Source organism: Ranitomeya variabilis, chromosome 1 (genome assembly GCF_051348905.1).
Source record: "Ranitomeya variabilis isolate aRanVar5 chromosome 1, aRanVar5.hap1, whole genome shotgun sequence".
Classification (NCBI taxonomy): domain Eukaryota; kingdom Metazoa; phylum Chordata; class Amphibia; order Anura; family Dendrobatidae; genus Ranitomeya; species Ranitomeya variabilis.
In genome coordinates this window covers 40314296-40335085 of record NC_135232.1, presented here as the reverse complement: position 1 = coordinate 40335085, position 20790 = coordinate 40314296, and the positions used below count along the sequence as shown (strand labels likewise).

General features: G+C 40.4%; 1 protein-coding gene across 10 annotated transcripts in view; it reads right to left on the bottom strand.

Annotated features, from left to right (window-relative positions):
• Positions 1 to 20790, bottom strand: part of TCF4 (transcription factor 4) — a 523378-nt gene that overhangs the window by 5138 nt on the left and 497450 nt on the right. For 7 of the 10 annotated variants that reach the window (XM_077282414.1, XM_077282432.1, XM_077282397.1 and 4 more), the window contains 4 exons: positions 14241 to 14370; positions 12556 to 12706; positions 6393 to 6622; positions 5784 to 5925 (listed from right to left, as the gene is read on the bottom strand). In XM_077282414.1, coding sequence (XP_077138529.1) covers positions 5789 to 5925; positions 6393 to 6622; positions 12556 to 12706; positions 14241 to 14370 — 648 coding nt within the window. In that variant the 3' untranslated portion in view covers positions 5784 to 5788. Of the gene's footprint in view, positions 1 to 5783; positions 5926 to 6392; positions 6623 to 12543; positions 12707 to 14240; positions 14371 to 20790 lie in introns of all 10 variants that reach the window. The other 3 variants (XM_077282423.1, XM_077282387.1, XM_077282459.1) reach the window with 1 other exon arrangement.

The following is a 20790-nucleotide window of genomic DNA, read 5'->3' as shown; positions in this document are numbered from 1 at the left end:
AACCGGCGCTTAAGTTCCTGAAAGGCCTCCACAGCCGCAGGAGACCAATCAGCAACATCAGCACCCTTTTTAGTCAAATCAGTCAAAGGTTTAACAATACTGGAAAAATTAGCAATGAACCGACGATAAAAATTAGCAAACCCCAAGAACTTCTGAAGGCTCTTAACAGATGTAGGTTGTGTCCAGTCACAAATAGCCTGAACCTTGACGGGATCCATCTCAATAGTAGAAGGAGAAAAAATGTACCCCAAAAAAGAAATCTTCTGGACTCCGAAGAGACACTTTGAGCCCTTCACAAACAGAGAATTGGCCCGCAGAACCTGAAACACCTTCCTGACCTGTAGAACATGAGACTCCCAGTCATCAGAAAACACCAAAATATCATCCAAATACACAATCATAAACTTATCCAGATATTCACGGAAAATATTGTGCATAAAGGACTGAAAGACTGACGGAGCATTGGAGAGTCCAAAAGGCATTACCAAATACTCAAAATGGCCCTCAGGCGTATTAAATGCGGTTTTCCACTCATCACCCTGTTTTATCCGCACCAGATTATACGCACCGCGAAGATCTATCTTAGTGAACCACCTAGCCCCCTTAATGCGAGCAAACAAGTCAGTCAATAATGGCAATGGATACTGATATTTGACTGTAATCTTATTCAGAAGGCGATAATCTATACAAGGCCTCAGGGAACCATCTTTTTTTTCCACGAAAAAAAACCTGCTCCCAGAGGGGACGAAGATGGACGAATGTGTCCCTTTTCCAAGGACTCCTTAATATAATTCCGCATAGCAGTATGCTCTGGCAGTGACAGATTAAATAAACGACCCTTAGGGAACTTACTGCCAGGAATCAATTCTATAGCACAGTCACACTCTCTATGAGGAGGGAGCGAATTGAGCTTAGGCTCCTCAAAAACATCCCTATAGTCAGACAAAAACGCAGGGATCTCAGAAGGAGTAGATGAAGCAATTGAAATCGGAGGTGCATCACCATGAACCCCCTGACATCCCCAGCTTAACACAGACATTGTTTTCCAGTCCAGGACAGGATTATGAGTTTGTAACCATGGCAGACCAAGCACTAGTACATCATGTAAATTATACAGTACAAGGAAGCGAATCACCTCCTGATGAACGGGAGTCATGCGCATGGTCACTTGTGTCCAATACTGCGGTTTATTCATAGCCAATGGTGTAGAGTCAATTCCCTTCAGAGGAATAGGAACTTCCAGAGGCTCCAGACTAAAACCGCAGCGTTTAGCAAATGACCAATCCATAAGACTCAGGGCAGCGCCCGAATCCACATAGGCATCGACGGAAATGGAAGACAGTGAAAAAATCAGAGTCACAGACAAAATGAACTTAGGCTGCAGAGTACCAATGGCAAAAGATTTATCAACCCTTTTTGTGCGTTTAGAGCATGCTGATATAACATGAGCTGAATCACCACAATAAAAACACAATCCATTTTTCCGCCTATAATTTTGCCGTTCACTTCTGGACTGAATTCTATCACATTGCATAGTCTCAGGTGCCTGTTCAGAAGACACCGCCAACTGGTGCACGGGTTTGCGCTCCCGTAAACGCCGATCAATCTGAATGGCCATAGCCATAGACTCATTCAGACCTGTAGGCGTAGGGAACCCCACCATAATATCCTTAATGGCCTCAGAAAGACCATTTCTGAAGTTTGCAGCCAGGGCGCACTCATTCCACTGAGTAAGCACCGACCATTTCCGAAATTTTTGACAATATATTTCCGCTTCATCATGCCCCTGAGAGAGGGCTAATAAAGTCTTTTCAGCCTGAATCTCCAGGTTAGGTTCCTCATAGAGCAATCCCAATGCCAGAAAAAACGCATCCACACTGAGCAATGCAGGACCCCTGGTGCCAATGCAAATGCCCAATTCTGAGGGTCGCCCCGCAGGAAAGATATTACAATCTTGACCTGTTGAGCAGGGTCTCCAGAGGAGCGAGATTTTAAAGAAAGAAACAATTTACAATTGTTCCTGAAATTCAGGAAGGTAGATCTATCTCCAGAAAAGAACTCTGGAATAGGAATTCTAGGTTCAGACATGGGAGTGTGAACAACAAAATCCTGTATGTTTTGAACTTTTGCCGCGAGATTACTCAGGCTGGAAGCCAAACTCTGGACATCCATGTTAAACAGCTAAGATCAGAGCCATTCAAGGGTTAAGAGGAGGTAAGAAGCAGCTAGACAGCAATTAAGGGCTAGGCAGCAAAACTCTGAAGGGAAAAAAAAAAAAAAAAAAAATTTCCCTTAAACACTTCTATTTCTCCTGCTTCAGCCCAAAATATTAACACTTTGTGGGCCGGCTATACTGTCATGAATCCCCAATGGCTAGGGATAGCACAGGACAAACAAAGTACAAATAAATAACGGACGAGCTCTAGGGTGATGGAACCTGGGCTGACCGCTGCCCTACGCCTGACAAACGCAACTAGAGATAGCCAGGGAGCGTGCCTACGTTGGTTCTAGACGCCACGCACCAGCCTAAGAGCTAACTAGTACTGCAGAGAAAATAAGACCTCACTTGCCTCCAGAGGAATGAACCCCAAAAGATATAGTTGCCCCCTCACATGTATTGACGGTGAAATGAGAGGAAGGCACACACATAGAGATGATATATATAGCTTTAGCAAATTGAGGCCCGCTGTAAACTAGAAAGCAGAAAGATACAAAAGGGGACTGAGCGGTCAGCAAAAAACCCTAATCAAAAATACCATCCTGAGATTACAAGAACCCATGTGCCAACTCATGGCACATGGGGAGAACCTCAGTCCACTAGAGCTACCAGCTAGCATAGAGACATAATAAGCAAGCTGGACAAAAAAACAAACAACTGAAAATCAGCACTTAGCTTATCCTGAAAGATCTGGGAGCAGGTAGGCAGGAACCAAACAGAGCACATCTGAATACATTGATAGCCGGCAAGGGAATGACAGAAAGGCCAGGTAAAATAGGAAACACCCAGCCTCTGATGGACAGGTGGAAACCAAAGGCCGCAACCCACCAAAGTCACCCAGTACCAGCAGCAACCACCAGAGGGAGCCCACAAACAGAATCCACAACACCCTGCACTGTGTATATATATATATATATATATATATATATATATATTTATATATATATATATATATATATATATATATACATATATATATATATATATATACATATATACACACAATATGGATCAGACTGAAGGCAGCCAAACCAAGAAGGTGCACATCATATGGAAACAGGGAGTTAAAACACGTGTGAAACGAACCAGATTAACTGTTACACCTACCTTAGATTCCTCAAAGTACCCCTGGCCCCCCCCCCAAGTTTCTCTGATGACAGCTTTACACACACTTGGCATCTCTCCATCAGCTTCTTTGTGGAATTTGTGGAATCATGGGCCTTCAGAGAGTGTTTGCGACCATTGGGTGTGATTTACAGAGGAGATGTTGGTACACAACACCATACAGTGCTGGGCCCTGTTTCACAACTGTTCTAAAACAGAATATGGCAAGAAAGACTCAACTAAAGTGAATAGAAATGACAGTCCCTCATTGTTTTAACACATGATGGTTAGTCAAACTAGAAAATTGCTACACCCTAGAAGGTATCCTCAAGTACAGTCATGAAATTCATTAATCGCTATGATGAAACTGGCTCTCATGAGAATCATCCCGGAAATTAAAGACTGAGAATTACCTCTGCTGCAGAGGATAAGTTCATCAGAGTTTCCAGGCGCAGAAACCACAAATTGACAGCACTTCAGATAACAGCACTCAAAGATGATGTACAGACATCAAGTAGCAGGCACATCTTAACACTGTCCAAAAGATACTGCGAGAAGCAGGCCTTCATGGTCGAACTACTGCAAAGAAGCCACAACTAAAGACCGCAGATAAGAATAAAAGGATTGTTTGAGCCAACAACACAAGGACTTGATATTAGATCAGTGGAAATCTGTACTGTGGTCTGATGACTGATGAGTCAAAATTAGTGATTTTTGGTATCAACTGCTATTTCTTTGTGAGATACAGAAAAGGTGAGCAGATGGTTTCTACATGTGTGGTGCCTACCGTGTGGCATGGATGGGGAGGTGTGGTGGTGGCTTTTCTGGTGACACAATTGGTGATTTATTCCAATTCAGGGCACTCTTACCCATCACGGCTACCATAGCGGTCTGCAACAACCACAATCCCATCTGGTTTTCACTTAGTGGGACCATCATTTGTGTGACTCAATGACCCAAAATGCACCTACAGGTTATGTAACAGATATGCGACCAACAAGTTCAGGAAGAACAAGGCACCAAAACAGCAGGTTCATGATTTAAAAAAAAAGACCAAGAAGGAGAGGGACTGAGGCTGTGTCAGATATCATGACCTCGACAATCACCCAACGTCAGCAAAAGTTAGATTGTTTTTAATGAGGTGGACACAGAGTGATGGCACAGGAGCCACCAAGTGTTCAGCACCCGTTGAAACTGCTTCAAGACTGTTGGAAGCCATTCCATGTGACAACTTGATGAAGCTGCTTCATAGAATGCCAAGATGGTGTAAATCTGACATCAGAGTTAAAGGGGCTGGGGGGACTTTGAAGAATTTAAGTTAATTTGTTAACTTTTCATATGTGTCTTTTCGTTTTGCTGTCTTCAGTCTGAATCTATAATGTGCACATTCCAATAAGAACAAGGAAAAACATTTGACTTGTTCTGTATGTTTTATTCTAAATATACATATTATACCTTATTTTCATATCTATAGGAACAAATGGCACCACAATGGAGAAAATGTAAAAAAATATATACTTTTAATAGGGCGAGACACAGGTGACATATATGTTTATAATATATATCAATATAAGCATTTAGGACCTTTATGCATCTCAAACAGATTTCATATGCAGGCATAAAGTGACATTTTGCACAGCAGTCAAGTCATCTATTTTTTAGGGTTCCTGACCTGGTCCCTACTGCAGTTCACACTGTCTGTGACTACATTTTATTGTATTTTTTTTCCTTTGTTTTCCTTGCTCCTGTGACCACACCTCCATTATAGAAGCCACACCTCTTAAAGGCCTTTTCCATTTTTAGCACGACACGCTGTTCTTGTACCACCCTATGCACCGCTTTCCAAAGTTACACAGCGTAAGGCTGTAGTAGGTCCCCTACAGAGCATTTTGGTGATCTGTTCTCCTGTACAATATGTCCTTCTTGAGAATAAACTATTGCCACAAGGAAGAGGATACTTATTTTGCCCCCAAACCTTCTTGTTGACCAAAGGTGAGAGACTGAATAACGCAAATGTTGTGGTGAAGTATTACTCTTGGCAACAGAGAACCTGACACCAGGATAAAAGTGACCCATTTTTTCTTTTATTTTATTCCCACTTATCCCCATAAATATTTCATTTTCTCCCCTGTATAAATCTGACATATTGTTCCAGGGATTTGGTCTTTTAATTAAGTGCTAATTTTTATAGTCTTTACAAGGAGGGAGTAGGACACAGGATCCTCGGGGGCGTGTAGTTAGGCTCCTCTGGATTATTACCCTGTGAGCCACGCCCACTAGGTATAGACTGTAACATTTAGTGACAAATTAAAAGGTCCATATCTCTGGAACTGTATGCCAGATTTTAAGAAAAGGAAAAAAAATAATACTCAAGGGAGCAGAGGGAATAAAATAAGAGGAAAATCTGGACGTATTTGTCCTGTTGACAGGTCCTCTTTAAATAATGTTTTTGAAAACTTGCCTTTTTTACATCTGCCCCAAATGATTTGATGCATCCCCCATTCCACCGTGGGGTCCTGAAAGAGACAAAGGTGAAGGGTCCGAGGAGACTTTCTCTTCTTCCCTTCTCTTTAGACATGCTGCTTTAGGATTTAAGTTTCTTTCTGCAAAAAATGTTTAAAAACTTAAGTTGAAGGGACGCCAAAAAACACCTCATATCAAAAACAAAACAGAAAAGTCAAGCTGATGCATATATGCAAAAACGTTTGATTAAAGGGATATCGTTGGTAGTAATGGCATTCATACAGTTTGATAAGTTCAGATCCTTCCACTTCACTTTTCAGGATAAAGGATGTATGCTGACCCCTGTTTGAATATTGCTGTCCACCAAAGGGGACAATTTTATTTAAACTCCTGAGCTCCCCCTGGTGGTGTCTATAAAGTGGATTTGGAGCTCTACAAAGCTGTGACCACTGACCACCATAAAGCTGGTATGAAATTAATTAACATGGAATTTTGGACCAATTTCCAAAAATTCAATTGTATTATCTTAAACTTCCGAAAAAATTTTGGATAAAAATTAAAAATTTAGCCTAATGATAAACACGTTAGTCTCCCTTCCAAGACGTACCTCGGACTTGTTGCTCTAAGCTAAGAATCACGGCTACAGCTTGATGTAATATAAGAAGCTTGGTCTGTGGTTTGTCGCTCTTAAGGTGAAGTTGAACCATTCGTCCCAGCTCCTTGAAGGCCTCATTGATGTCACGCACTCGGAGGCGCTCACGAGCGTTATTTGCCATCCTTCTTTCTTTTTCCCTCTCTGCTTTCTGTTCAGGTGTCAGATCCTCATCGTCGTTATTGCTGAGAAATAATAGAGAAGTTTTGAATAAACACTCTATGCAAATTAAAGGCATAGCGTATTGGCATAAAAAGCATAAAGCGTAGCGTAGAGACATAATAGTATAGTGAAGCAACATAAAAAGTAAAAAGTCGAGTATACAAACATAAAAATACAGCAAAGCAACCTAAGAAGAATAAAGTCGTGTATAGATGAATAAAAGAATAATATAGAAACATAAAAGCATAAAGCAGAGTAAAGAAAAATAAAAGAATAGAAGAGAAACATAAAAGCATAAAACTTAGAATAGAGCAATAAAAAGTATAATGCATAACATTTAAACATAAAAGCATAAAGCATAGTATAGCAGCATAATAAAACAAATAAAAACGTTTTTTTATAAGTTGCTCATGCATCAGTTCATAAGAAATGACTACATTTAATGTAAAATGCATCAGAAAACAAGGGGTCATTACTGTGCTGCCGTCACACGCTCAGTATTTGGTCAGTATTTTACATCAGTATTTGTAAGCCAAAACCAGGAGTGGTTGATAAAGCCAGAAGTGTTGCATATGTTTCTATTATACTTTTCCTCTACTTGTTCCACTCCTGGTTTTGGCTTACAAATACTGATGTAAAATACTGACCAAATACTGACAGTGTGACGGCAGCCTTATTGGTACACGCAGTTATTATATTTGAGGAGGATCCAACACAGTCACCTAAATTGTAGATTTGTGGTGGTGCAAGCAAAGCGCCAGGTCAGAAATGGTGCTGTGAAGTGGGACATTTTAAGTAGGGTGCAGCCCTTTAGTTATTGGAATAAGAATTACTTATTAATTAATAAGTTAATTAATTCTTGGGATAAAAAATTGTGTTTAAAAATGTAATATTAACAGAACAGTCAATAAAAAACTGATAAATTGGGTTGTAATTAGTGCAAGCCTCATATGGGACACAGCACTGGGTGCATGGCCTAAATGGGAAGGAAGCTGGGGTGCCAGATCTTAAGTGAGAGGAGCATGGGGAGCAAGAGCTGAACAGGGAGGAGCATGGAGTGCAGGACATGAATATTGAGAAGCATGGGGTGCAAGGCCTGAATGGAGAGGAGCATAGAGTGCAGGTCCTGATTGGGGAGGAGTTTAGAGTGCAGAACCTGAATGGGGAGGGGCATGGGGTGCATGATATGAACAGGGAGAAGCATGGGGTGCAGGACCTGAATGGATAAGAACATGGAGTACAGGGCTTGAACACAGAGGAGCATGGGGTGCAAGATCTGAATGGGTTGCAGGACCTGAATGGGGTGCAGGATCTAAATGGGGAGGAGTATGAGGTGCAGAGCCTCTATGGGGAGGAACAATTGGCACATGGCATGAATGTGATGGAGCATTGGGTGCAGGACCTGAATGGTGAGAAGCATTTAGTGCAGGGTTCTGAATGATGAAAAGCATGGTGTGCTGGACCTAAATGGGGAGGAGCATGGAGTGCAGGGCCTGAATGATGAGAAGCATGAGGTGCAGGACCTGAACACAAAGGAACATGGGGTGCATGACCTGAATGTTCAGAAGCATGTGGTGCAGGGGCATAAATGGTGAGAAGCATGGGGTGCAGGACCTGAATGGGGAGGAGCATGGGATGCAGGACCTGAATGGAGAAGAGCATGGGGTGCAGGATCTGAATGGAGAGGAGCATGGGGTGCAGGACCCAAATTGGGAGGAGCATAGAGTGCAGGTCCTGAGTGGGGAAGAAAATGAGGTGCAAGGTCAGAACGGGCAGGAGCATGGGGTGCATGACTTGCATGGGGAGGAGCATGGGGTGCAGGACCTGAATGGAAAGGAGCATGGGGTGCAGAACCTGAATCGGGAGGAGCTTGGTGCAGGACCTGAACGGGGAGTATAATGAGGTGCAGGACCTGAACGGACAGGAGCATGGGTTGCGGGGCTGAATCAGATGGATCATGTCTACTGTTTTTGTGTTGTGTGCTTTCTCCCTAGGTCTTGAACTGTGTATAACACAGAGTATAAGCTTTTCCTAAATTTCAAAACCATTTACATCATTAGTCATAAAAACAGTCAAAAAGCAGATCAAAAACAGCAATAAATATGCAAGAATAATACCAGTTGTAAAGCTTTAACGTTTATGTCCCCATGACAACACTTCGGGACCACATGCTTCTAAAAGCTCATTGTTGCTACTCATGGACACTTTCATGAAAGAAGGCCCAGTAGTGCCATGATCTGGCAGAGTACAAGAAGTGTTGTCATAGGACCCACAATTCTAAAAGGAAGCTGATAATTTCAGCTTGATACTGGAATAGAGACATTTTAACACACATTTAGGGTTTTAATACTTTAGTTTCAACTTCCTCCAGTAAAACCAACAGGAACAGGAGTCAGGTTGAGCACACTGATTATGGAGAGGGACCATTGGGGGTCATTGTATTCTCGATATATAATAATATATAATGCACATTCCAGTCATTGCAAAAATGTACTGCACAAGTCCCAGCTCACCACATAGGACGCCCCGCTCCTGGGCTGCACCAGCACTCGCCCCTTTCCGTGTCATTCGCCCTTTTACATGTGAGGTGGGATCCCAAAACCTTCGCCCTCCCTATTAATGCCATGTAGCAGAGCTGACTCTGATTTTTAACTCTTTGAAGGTGCAATGTTCAGATAGTGCATAAAAAGCTGCATCTGCGAGTCCTCCCGGAGAGGGCGAGACTTGCCATTGAGGCTGGCGGTCAAGTCTGACATTCACTAGCCCCGCACGCCGCCGGTTTGACTCTCAGATAAAAGTGCACTGGATCGTCCTAGTCCCATAAGTGGTTACGGTGCCAAAATAGACTGATTGAAAAAGTGCCAAGTGCCCGCACCAAAGCACTGGCGCTAATGAAGTTAGCTGTGAAGTCGCTAGACTGACATAGTTCGAGGAAAGGAAGGAGCTGTGCGCCGCGCCTTTAAGGTCATCCTCAAAAACACAGCGAGATGCAGCAAGTGGAGAGTTCAGAGCAGCCAAGAAAAAAAGAGAACAAAAATGTCAAAGTTTACTTTCATTTTTTTTCCTATTGATGGCAATAGGATGGAGGGGGTTCAAAAACATCAGGGGCACATCAAGGGCTCGAAAAGTTCACAGCGATATTGAACTCTCCGCTATATCACATGTAACATCTGCCAAACCACATGATTTCCGGAGGCAACGAGGGCGTCCAAAAAGTTTATAAAAAGTTTTTGCGTAAATAAAAAGTTTTACAACTTTTCAATAGAGATGAGCGAACCCGAACTTAAAAGTTCAGCGTTCGTAACACTGCAATATTCACTGAAGTCTCAGAAAGAGAGTTTTTTTCTGCTACGGAATCTTCCTCGGCTCCGCTCATCCCTACTTTTCATCCCCTCCAGGACCGAGTGATTTTCTATTTTTGCATTTTCATTTTTTCCTCCCTTTCTTCCGAAGGTCAAAACATTTTTCAAATGTGGTGGCTGTTTATTTTATTTTTTTCTGTGGACAAATTGTAGTTTTGAATAACATCATCCATTCTACAATGGAAAATGGGGAAAAAATGTCAAGCAAGTTGAAGTTCTGCAAAAAAAACCAACTGACTTTGGTTTTGCTTTTACGGCTCCTTTGAGTAGAAAAAAAATCTATCTGGTGGCACGATTCCTCAGGTACCAAAATATCGACTTTTTTTAATGTAAGTGGCAGGAAAAAAAAATGAGGGAACTTCTAAAAAAAAATGACATTTTGCTTGAGTCGCCATGTTCTCAGATGCATAACTGCCTTCTTTTCTCGTACAATGGAGCGGAGTGACGGCTTATGATTTTATTGATACTATTTTGGGTTAGATAACATGTTTTGATCGCTTCTTATTACGGTTATTTTGCAATGTTGAGACCAAAAATAATGCAGTTTTGGCATTTCGATTTTTTTTTTCACTTTACGACATTTACCTGTCGGGTTAATTAACTTTCTATTTTGCTACATTGGACTTTTACAGATATGTAAATATTTATATATGGCTAGTTTACTTTTATTATTATTATTATTATTATTATTATTACTAATATTGTTATTTATTTATTGATTATTATTTCTTTATTGTAATTTGAGAAATACTTTCCAAAACTTTTTTTTTTTTTACTTTATTTTGTAGTCCCCTTACTAATTAACTTTCTATTTTGATACATTGGACTTTTACAGATATGTAAATAGTTATATATATGGCTAGTTTATTATTATTATTATTATTACTATTTTTACTAATATTATTTATTAATTTATTATTATTCCTTTATTTTAATGGGAGAAATACTTTCCAAAACTTTTTTTTTTATTTTATTTTGTAGTCCCCTTACTAATTAACTTTCTATTTTGATACATTGGACTTTTACAGATATGTAAATAGTTATATATATGGCTAGTTTATTATTGTTATTATTACTATTTTTACTAATATTATTTATTAATTTATTATTATTCCTTTATTTTAATGGGAGAAATACTTTCCAAAACTTTTTTTTTTTACTTTATTTTGTAGTCCCCTTACTAATTAACTTTCTATTTTATTACATTGAACTTTTACAGATACGTAAATATTTATATATATGGCTAGTTTATTATTATTATTATTATTATTATTATTATTACTAATATTGTTATTTATTAATTTATTATTATTCCTTTATTTTAATGGGAGAAATACTTTCCAAAACTTTTTTTTTTTTTACTTTATTTTGTAGTCCCCTTACTAATTAACTTTCTATTTTGATACATTGGACTTTTACAGATACAGTACGTAAATACAGTAATTATATATATGGCTAGTTTTTATTATTATTATTATTATTATTATTATTATTATTACTAATATTGTTATTATTTATTTATTATTATTCCTTTATTTTAGTGGGAGAAATACTTTCTAAACCTTTTTTTTTTTACTTTATTTTGTAGTCCCCTTACAGGACTTGAACCTTCAATCAATCGCCCGATCACTTGTACTGCCACACTATAGTATTGCTGTACATTCAATCGCCCGATCACTTGTACTGCCACACTATAGTATTGCTGTACATTCAATCGCCCGATCACTTGTACTGCCACACTATAGTATTGCTGCACATAGTAAAAATCCCGGTCTCCTATGTTTGCCATCCTTCCCAGTAGTATCGTCATGGCAGACATGGGCACTTTCAGCAGATTTCTGGCTGTTATAGCAATCCATCGGTATGCCGAGATCGCGTCATAAGGGGGGCCGATGTATTGGAAAGTCATGGCCCTGCGCTGTACATGCTATTTTCAGAGACTGCCAGTGACATTTAAGACGTTCTCAGTGCAGGCTCAGCTCCTGAGCCCGCATCAGTGACGAGGATCTGACCCTGGATGTAATATAGTATATCAGATGTCGGGAGGGAGTGGAAAAAAACCCAAAAAACTATATCTCCCATTCATCATTCTCATTTTTCATGACATTTTGAGTTTTAAGCATTTTAATGCCAAATTCTTTATGGCTTTTGAGCCCTTTTAGTTTTTTCAGTCCTGCTCATTTTGGGGGGTTTGTTCAACAAAGCGGGCTCAGTTTTCATTATCTAGATGTTTAGGGATACTTCATCACCTACCTCTTGGACTTGACCCTCATGGTAGCTTTTCTCGAAAACGTGGCGGCTTATCGGAGTACAACCTATTTAGCGGAGATGATACAGAGCCGGCGTCTTACTCCTGCTGTCCTTAGGATAGAAGGCGGTGGTGTCCGATCTGCGCCTTTGCCAGTACATTTCCGATATGAAGACGTGCGGTCTAGACCCGTAGGTTTCCACCAGGCAAAATCGCCACGGGTGGAAAGAAATCCCACACAAAAAAAAACATGGTCTCTCCATAATCTTTTCTGTTCACTTCATCAAAATCCGGTGAAGGAATTAAATGAAGCGACGCTATTATATACTGTTACCTAGATCTTGACCTCGTAATTGATTTGATATCCTTCTTGTCGTCATCTAACTTCTTGTCGTCGGATCCTTTGGAGTCTTGAAGATTTTCATCTCCTTCATCATCTGATTTGATTTCCGAGCTTCCCGGAGACAAGTTCTGTCCTTGCAGAGCGGCCGGGAGACCTGGGAGGAAAGGAACGATTCATGGTGGGCAGAACAGGCACAGGCGCGGCAGAACAGGCACAGGCGCGGCAGAACAAGCACAGGCGCGGCAGAGCAGGCACAGGCGCGGCAGAGCTCAGTTTGTCATGTACAGTCACGATACGCAATATCGAGTCACACTGCCAGGAGTATTTTACATGGGACTGCAGATAAACGGAATCAATTATTTTCCCGACGTTAAAAGGTCCAAACATAGTGCTTTCTTATTACACAGTACATCCTAAAAAGGGAAACCATTTTTATTTATTTTTTTACTTAAATCCATGCTTTTGGGAAATAATTTTTGCAATTTCATTAGAAATTTTGCACTTTTGGCTTTTACTGCCTCTTTGTTCCCTTGCGCAATCAACTTTGATGTGGTCTCTGATCATCGATCAGCTGAGCTCAGAAAACAGAATTCAGTTTACCTGCAGCTACCACTAGAGGGCGCTCACAGTATACAGAATATTGTGTTTGAAATTGACTAATACACTAGGTTCCTTCTAGTAATGGCTACATTTTATTATAAAACTTTAGAGAAGAGGATTTACAGTAAAGCTTTGTATCAAAATGGACTGCTAGAAGGATGTCTGTTAAGGTAAAATTCTGTTTATCTGAAGCCACCACTAGGGGGAGCTCACTGCAGCCCAATTTATACATCTCCCGTGTGATATACAGTCCACTGTGTGATTCTCGGCTCATTCTGGTATAGGAAGCTAGATTATTATTTAGGTAATGCAGTGGGATTTGGAACAGAAAAATAGACTGCTGCAAAATTGTCTATTATGAAAAAATTAATACTTGCAAGCCGCCACTAGAGGGAGCTCACTGCACATAGATTTATGCAGCTCTAATGGGTCTTATGTGCGCAGTAAATGAACAAGCTCCATCTAGTGGTGGCTGCAGGCAACCCAAATTACATTATACAACTTTAGGGGCAGGGGATTTAGATCTCTGCATCAAGATGGATTGCTATAAAGATGTGTATTTACCTGTAGTCACCACTAGTTGGAGCACACTGCACACACATTTATGCAGTTAGTATACTTAGTGAGCTACTAAGCTCCCCCTAGTGGTGGCAGCATCCAGCTAGAATCTGATCTTAACACTTTAGTGCAGGCGTTTTGGAGAGCAGTACAAAAACTGGATTACTTTCCTAGTTTTTTGAATGGCAAATCTGACAGGTTATGCAGGAGTGTATCATTAGATAACATGGAAGATTTGAGTGATTTTGATCATTTATCCTTAAAACCAAACTGATCAGCTGATTGACGGTGCTGTAGAATAGGCACAGCTCCAAACACCTTGTAGTGGCCGTGAATGGTACTGCAAGCTCTGTCCTATAGAAACGAAAGGGAGAGAGACTGCAGTACCATTCACAGCCACTGCAGGATGTATGGTGCTGTGGCACATCCGATGGGCTGCATTAGCTGATCGGTGGAGGTGCAGCTGATCGGTGGAGGTGCAGCTGATCACAGTAAAGCACATTATTTAGAATCTTTTTTTTTTTTTTTACCTCTGTATGGATCTTGAGACGGATTTAAATCTGGTGACGTGGCTGACTGAACAGGTAGCTGCGGCACCGACACCTGATTTGGCACAAGTGAGTGACTCCCTCGTAGACTGTCTTCTCGATGAGATCCCACCTGATGAAAAAAAAAATAAAAAATTCAAGGATTAATAGGCCGGCCCAACACATCATTCAGAATAGCGGTGTCAGTATTACTGCTTGCTGTCAGTGAATGGCAACATTCCAATTGTGCTTCACACGTCTGATTTTCTCGTGGTTTTCACGGCTGGCACTTGTACCTATGTTATTCTATGGGGCTGAGGAACATTTCAAGACATGTCTAATTTTGGATCCAAATCGGCAATGGGTCCGTGAAAATATCGGACGGCACTCGGGGTCCGTTTTTCACGGTCAGAACGTAGAAGGTGGAGAAACGTTTTTTTTTTCTATTTCTCCACGTACGAGAAAAAAAGATGACACTCAGATCACACTGCAAAGTCTGATCAGAATAATGGGCCCGTTTTTCTCATACATGGAAAAATCAGACTTGTAAATGAGCCCCAAATATGCAATTTTTTCACATTTTATCTGGGAAAAAAAAAACACGAAAAACTGCACACGTTTTTATTATACGAGCCACATGCTTTTTACAGGTGAAAATACATCGCCAACATATTTCACCTGTAGTAGTAAATTTGCAGCCAAAAAAGGTAGGTAAAACAGTGGCAATTCCCAGTAAAGTTGTTTTTTTTTTTAAACCCATTTTCCCTGCATTGCAAAATAAAATAAAAGCTAAAAAAAAGCAAAACAAAAAACACACAAAAAAAAAAGAAAATGGGCAATTAAATAAAAAAAAAAGTGTAACCAAAAAGTATTGTAACAAACCCATGAGATGTGAGAAATGGTCAATATTTGTAGTTTTTTATTTAACAAGCAGCAATCCGAGCTCTTGGAAATGGTGAGAAATTAAAAAACGCATATGGTATTAGAAAGTTTTAGAATTATTTATCGAAAATTGATACATTGAAAATCTGTGGATACAATTGTAACAAACCCTCAGTTGCGAAGGTTTGTTGTAAGAATGTTTTCATTCGTAAAGCAGCAAGCGGCGATCTGGCAAATGTTGAGGAATTGAAATTCCAGGTGTGTTAAAGAGTTATAGAATTATTTATTAAAAATGTAAACAATTTGTGGCGACAATAGTAACAATGTATCAGCTGCGAAGGCTTATTGGGACTGTTTTCTTTCACTAGATGCAAGCAGAGCTATTGAAAAGGGTGTGGAATTGAAAGGCAACGTTTATTAGAGGGATTTAGGATCACTTATCATATATTGATATGAAATCTGTAACATTCTAGAACACTGGATAATGTGGAAAGTCATTCTAGTGCTGTTACAGGAGAGAGGCACTAGAGGGAGCTCTCGAGCTGTGCGTTCCAGGCTCCATAAACAGCACTTAACACTCGGTGCTTTGCGGTGTTGCACATTTAGCGACAAATATGGAAGAGTAACTCAGGCAGGTAAAACGTCAAATTGTCTCCCTGGGTGCTGCAGTAGAGCGCACTGATTCGTACCAATCTGTCTTCTATCATGTCCGCCAACAGATCTGACAATTATCTTAATGCCCATATGCTTAATTGTGGGCTTCTCAATTCCCCCACTGCTATCAGAAATCCTGCAGGATTTTCCATTTTGGCATTTAGCTTTCGTTTCAAGGGAAAGCAGAAAAAAAAAAAATCCCAGGATCGCCATCTTTACTATAATCCTCCGTTAAAGTCACCCCATCACAAAAATAAGAGACAAACAAGAACATTCTCAGGTCTGATAGATTGGATACAAATCCGTCAATAGTCAGACCCACCCATTCACCAGGATTCTACAAATATCTCAATCTGTGTACCTTCAAGTGACCTGATCGGGAGCGCACCGCCTCTTTAAATATTAAATATTCCAGTTAAGATAAATATTTCCAATTTTTTTGGGGGGTAATACAATGCAACAATGTGGGGAAATGTGCCAGGGCAATTCTGTGTCCAATAACTGTGTCCAGTCCCTGATTAATTTGTTACGTTATTATTATTATTTTTTTGTATAATATTTTCACTTAATAATTTTTTTCAATTATTTAATATTTTTATTGCTATTTTTTAATTACTTTTTTATTTTATAACATTTTTATTATTTTTTATCATTTATTTTAGATTTTACATTTTTATTGCTATTTTTTAATTACTCTTTTTATTTTGATTTTTTTTATTGTCTTGCTCATTTTTTAAATTTTTTTTATTCTTATAACTTTCATTATTTTTTTAAAATTGTTTTTATTTGAATTAATTTGCAATATTTTTTTAAAATGTATTGTTCATTTTTTATAACTTTTTTATTTTTACAACTTTAATTATTTTGTATAATTGTTTTTTTTTATTTTTATTAATTTTTAATTATTTTTTGTTAAATGTATTGCTCATTTTTCATTTTTTTTTATAACTTATATTGTTTTTTAATTGTTTTTTATTTTTAATTTAAAAAAGTATTGTTCATTCATTTTTCATTGCTTTTTTCATTTATCCTGTTTTATAATTGTTTTTTATTTGTATGAATTTTTCATTATTTTTTTAACGCATTGTTAATTTTTTATTATTTTTTTTTAATGCATTTTGTATTACTTTTTTAATTTTTACATCTTTTATTATTTTTTTGATAATTGTATATTATATTTTTTATTTTTAATTAATTTATTTTTATTTAGCGTATGGGTGATTCCTGGGTTGAAGTATAAGTCATCTGAAATAAATGAAAAAAAAAAAAAGATTAATTAGTATTTTTCCTGTTGTTCGGATTTATATCACACTGATTTCTGAGATTATTTGTTTCGTATCCAGCTGCCAAGCTTGTTCTATCCTAATCCCCCATCTGTGATACACAAAAAAAAATAAAAAAAATATTTAAAAAGAGAGAGAGAAAAAAAAAAAGGATAACGCTACGTGTCCAAATGTTTGCCTTAAGCTGCGTTATTAATTAGCGGCCTAATTGAAGTGTGTGTTACAGTGTAATCTGCTTGTTGCTAATATGGCAGGTGGAGGTGCGGCGAGACCAGAGCGAAAAAGTTACAAAGTTTCTTCTATGGGTTCCGCAAACAATTAATTGTAACAGAGTGAACACCTGGCGAGAGAAATTCAGCCAGGAAAGTGTTGTTTTTTTTTTTTAATTAACTGAGAATAAATTTTTGTTTGTCGTAGAAATCGTAGCAAAAGGGAGGAGAACGTAAGTCAAGGTCTGAGCGGCGGAGGAGGAGGACGCAGAGAGATATCGCAGAACTTCCATCTTCTTATCACCGTGTTTACTCCTCGCACCGTACAACTTTAACTGTAGAATAATAGACAATTTTTAGGATACAAGTCTGCAGTTACTCCATGTGACTCCACACTTATGGAGAGCTGAGAGCCGGCAAGCGTGTGACTGCACTTATGCAGTTTGCCGACAAGCGGTCACGTACCGACTAGACATACACAGCCTCACTCAATGTAATTGTATTGACACTTCTAGTTGGAATGTGGCCAGAAGTACGCAAATCACATACTAGCGGACACATGATCGCCGGCAGTGGAGAATCCTCGTAGCATGCGCAAGTCTGCAGTCACATTCAGTGTGTTAACATTCTTTTTTCGCTGGCATGATCATTGATTTTTAGATATTATATAATATTATGCCTACTCACTATTGTTCCCGTCATCATGTTTTTACATGCCCTTTGTCTTTGTTATCTTTTATAGCATTGTTTTATCCTATAAAATTTATTTTTTTACATTTTGTTTATATCGTCATCTTTTTTTATCTGAATAGGCCCACAGTATTATGGCCACACAGTTCTTCACACAGTATTATGGCCCCACAGCTCCTCACACAGTTTTATGGCCCCACAGTCCTTCACACAGCATTATGTTCCCACAGTCCCTCGCACAGTATTATGGCCCCACAGCTCCTCACACAGTATTATGGCCCCAAAGTCGTTCACACAGCATTATGTTCCCACAGTCCCTCGCACAGTATTATGGCCCCACAGTCCCTCACACAGCATTATGGCCCCACAGCTCCTCACACAGCATTATGGCCCCACAGCTCCTCACACAGTATTATGGCCCCACAGTCCCTCACACAGTATTATGGCCCCACAGTCCTTCACACAGCATTATGTTCCCACAGTCCCTCGCACAGTATTATGGCCCCACAGCTCCTCACACAGTATTATGGCCCCACAGTCCCTCACACAGTATTATGTCCCCACAGTCCCTCACACAGTATTATGTTCCCACAGTCCCTCACACAGTATTATGGCCCCACAGTCCTTCAGACAGTATTATGGCCCCACAGTCCCTCGCACTGTATTATGGCCACGCAGCCCCTCACGCTGTATCATGTCCCCAGTCCCTCACACAGTATAATGGCCTCCCCTTCATCTCTAAACTCTTGGAGCGCCTGATCTACTCCCGCCTTACCCGTTACCTCTCCACTCATTCCCTCCTAGACCCTTCACAGTCCGGCTTCCGCCCCCTACATTCGACAGAATCTGCACTCATCAAAGTGACCAATGACCTTCTGACAGCAAAATGTAATGGTGACCACTCACTGCTCATTCTTCTTAACCTTTCTGCAGCTTTCGACACTGTTGACCACCCTCTCCTACTCTCTAGGCTCCAGTCACTAGGCATTAAGGACACTGCTCTCTCCTGGTTCTCTTCCTATCTTTCTGACCGCTCCTTCAGTGTTCTGTTCTCTGGCTCCACTTCATCTCCTCTTCCTCTCACTGTCGGGGTACCTCAGGGCTCAGTCCTTGGCCCCTTCTCTTATCCCTCTACTCGGCCCCAATTGGACAGACCATCAGCAGATTGGGCTTTCAGCACCATCTTTATGCTGATGACACACAACTATACACGTCATCCCCTGACCTTACCCCCGCTGTACTACAGAACTCCAGTGACTGTCTGTCTGCAGTCTCCAACATCATGTCCGCTCTCTATCTGAAACTCAATGGGTGTCTGGGCGTATGGGTATCTTGAGAACACCGATTCTGTTAACAACACAGCAGACAAGGCAGCCCACAATCAGACAGGCCCTTCTTGCATTTGCCAGAATTGCTAGATGGCCAGTCCAGCACTGGCTCCCACACATGTACGATTTCCACACAGCCCTTTGCACAGTATTATGGCTCCCCACATGCCCCCTACACAAGTACTGACTGATAATTACAATAACAAAAATAAAATTACTCACCTCCCCCCATTCCCTCCAATATACTGCTTGGCTCTGTATAGTGTAAATGATGCACAGACTAGCTGTTGGAACAGGAAGCTCGAGGCTTGCGGCTTCCTGTTCCATCATTATATTCACTGGTATTTGCATCCCGATGATGCCGATGCTGGTGAAAGTGAGATACTGGGCAGATGGTGGGTGCGTGGTGCAAGACCCCACTGTATCCAGCCCTTTACCTCTTCTGGACCACAGACCACACCAGAGCAGCCAAAGGGCCGCATGTGGCCCACGGGCTACATAGACCGGAAGAACACTCTTTTGGCCACTGACCCATGGAGTTTTATTAATCCATATATACAACAATTTTAAAAATGGGTCCGCGTCTCCCGTCCGTGAGACTCAGAGCAGGTCCTATTCTCATCTGTTTTGTAGATCAGGCTCAGTCTTTAAAGGGGTTGTCCGAAACTAAGATTGATAAACGAGGCTGAGGGACAAAAACTGTGTAGACTGAAGCTGCAGGCAGTGGGGACAGAAGAAGTGTGGCGGAGGCGAGAGAAACGGCAGTCACTTCTCCATCATCTCCTGATACAAGACATTATCACAGGGGTTGGGGGTGAAAGAAGCTATGGTAAGTGCCTGCAGTGCCCCCCTGATGATGGCAAAGGAAGCAGTGAGAGTGACAGAAGCCCCCGATCATGAGAAAACACAGTGGATGATGGGAAACTCAAATGAATTGTCAGCAGAAGTTATTATTATTTTTTTTTTTTACAGACGGAACAATAGAGAGGAGACAGTTGGGAATTTATAATTGAAATATATTAGACAAGTTAAATTAAATTAAATAGTTGGACATTTAGTACGAGATTTACTGTTAGTTTCAGACAACTCCTTTATAGTCTATGGGGATCCGTGAGACAGGGGTGAAACAGGGAACACACACCGTACTCTGTACTTCACCATTCCACCCACGTTTCATCCGTTTTTAATTGATCCATTGTTAAAGGGAACCTGTCACCTGAATTTGGCGGGACCAGTTTTGGGTCATATGGGCGGGGTTTTTGAGTGTTTGATTCACCCTTTCCTTACCCGCTGGCTGCATGCTGGCCGCAATATTGAATTGAAGTTCATTCTCTGTCCTCCGGAGTACACGCCAGCGCAAGGCAATCTTGCCTTACACAGGCGTGTACTCCGGAGGACAGAGAATGAACTTCAATTCAATATTGCGGCCAGCATGCAGCCAGCGGGTAAGGAAAGGGTGAATCAAACACCCGAAAACCCCGCCCATATGACCCAAAACTGGTCCCGC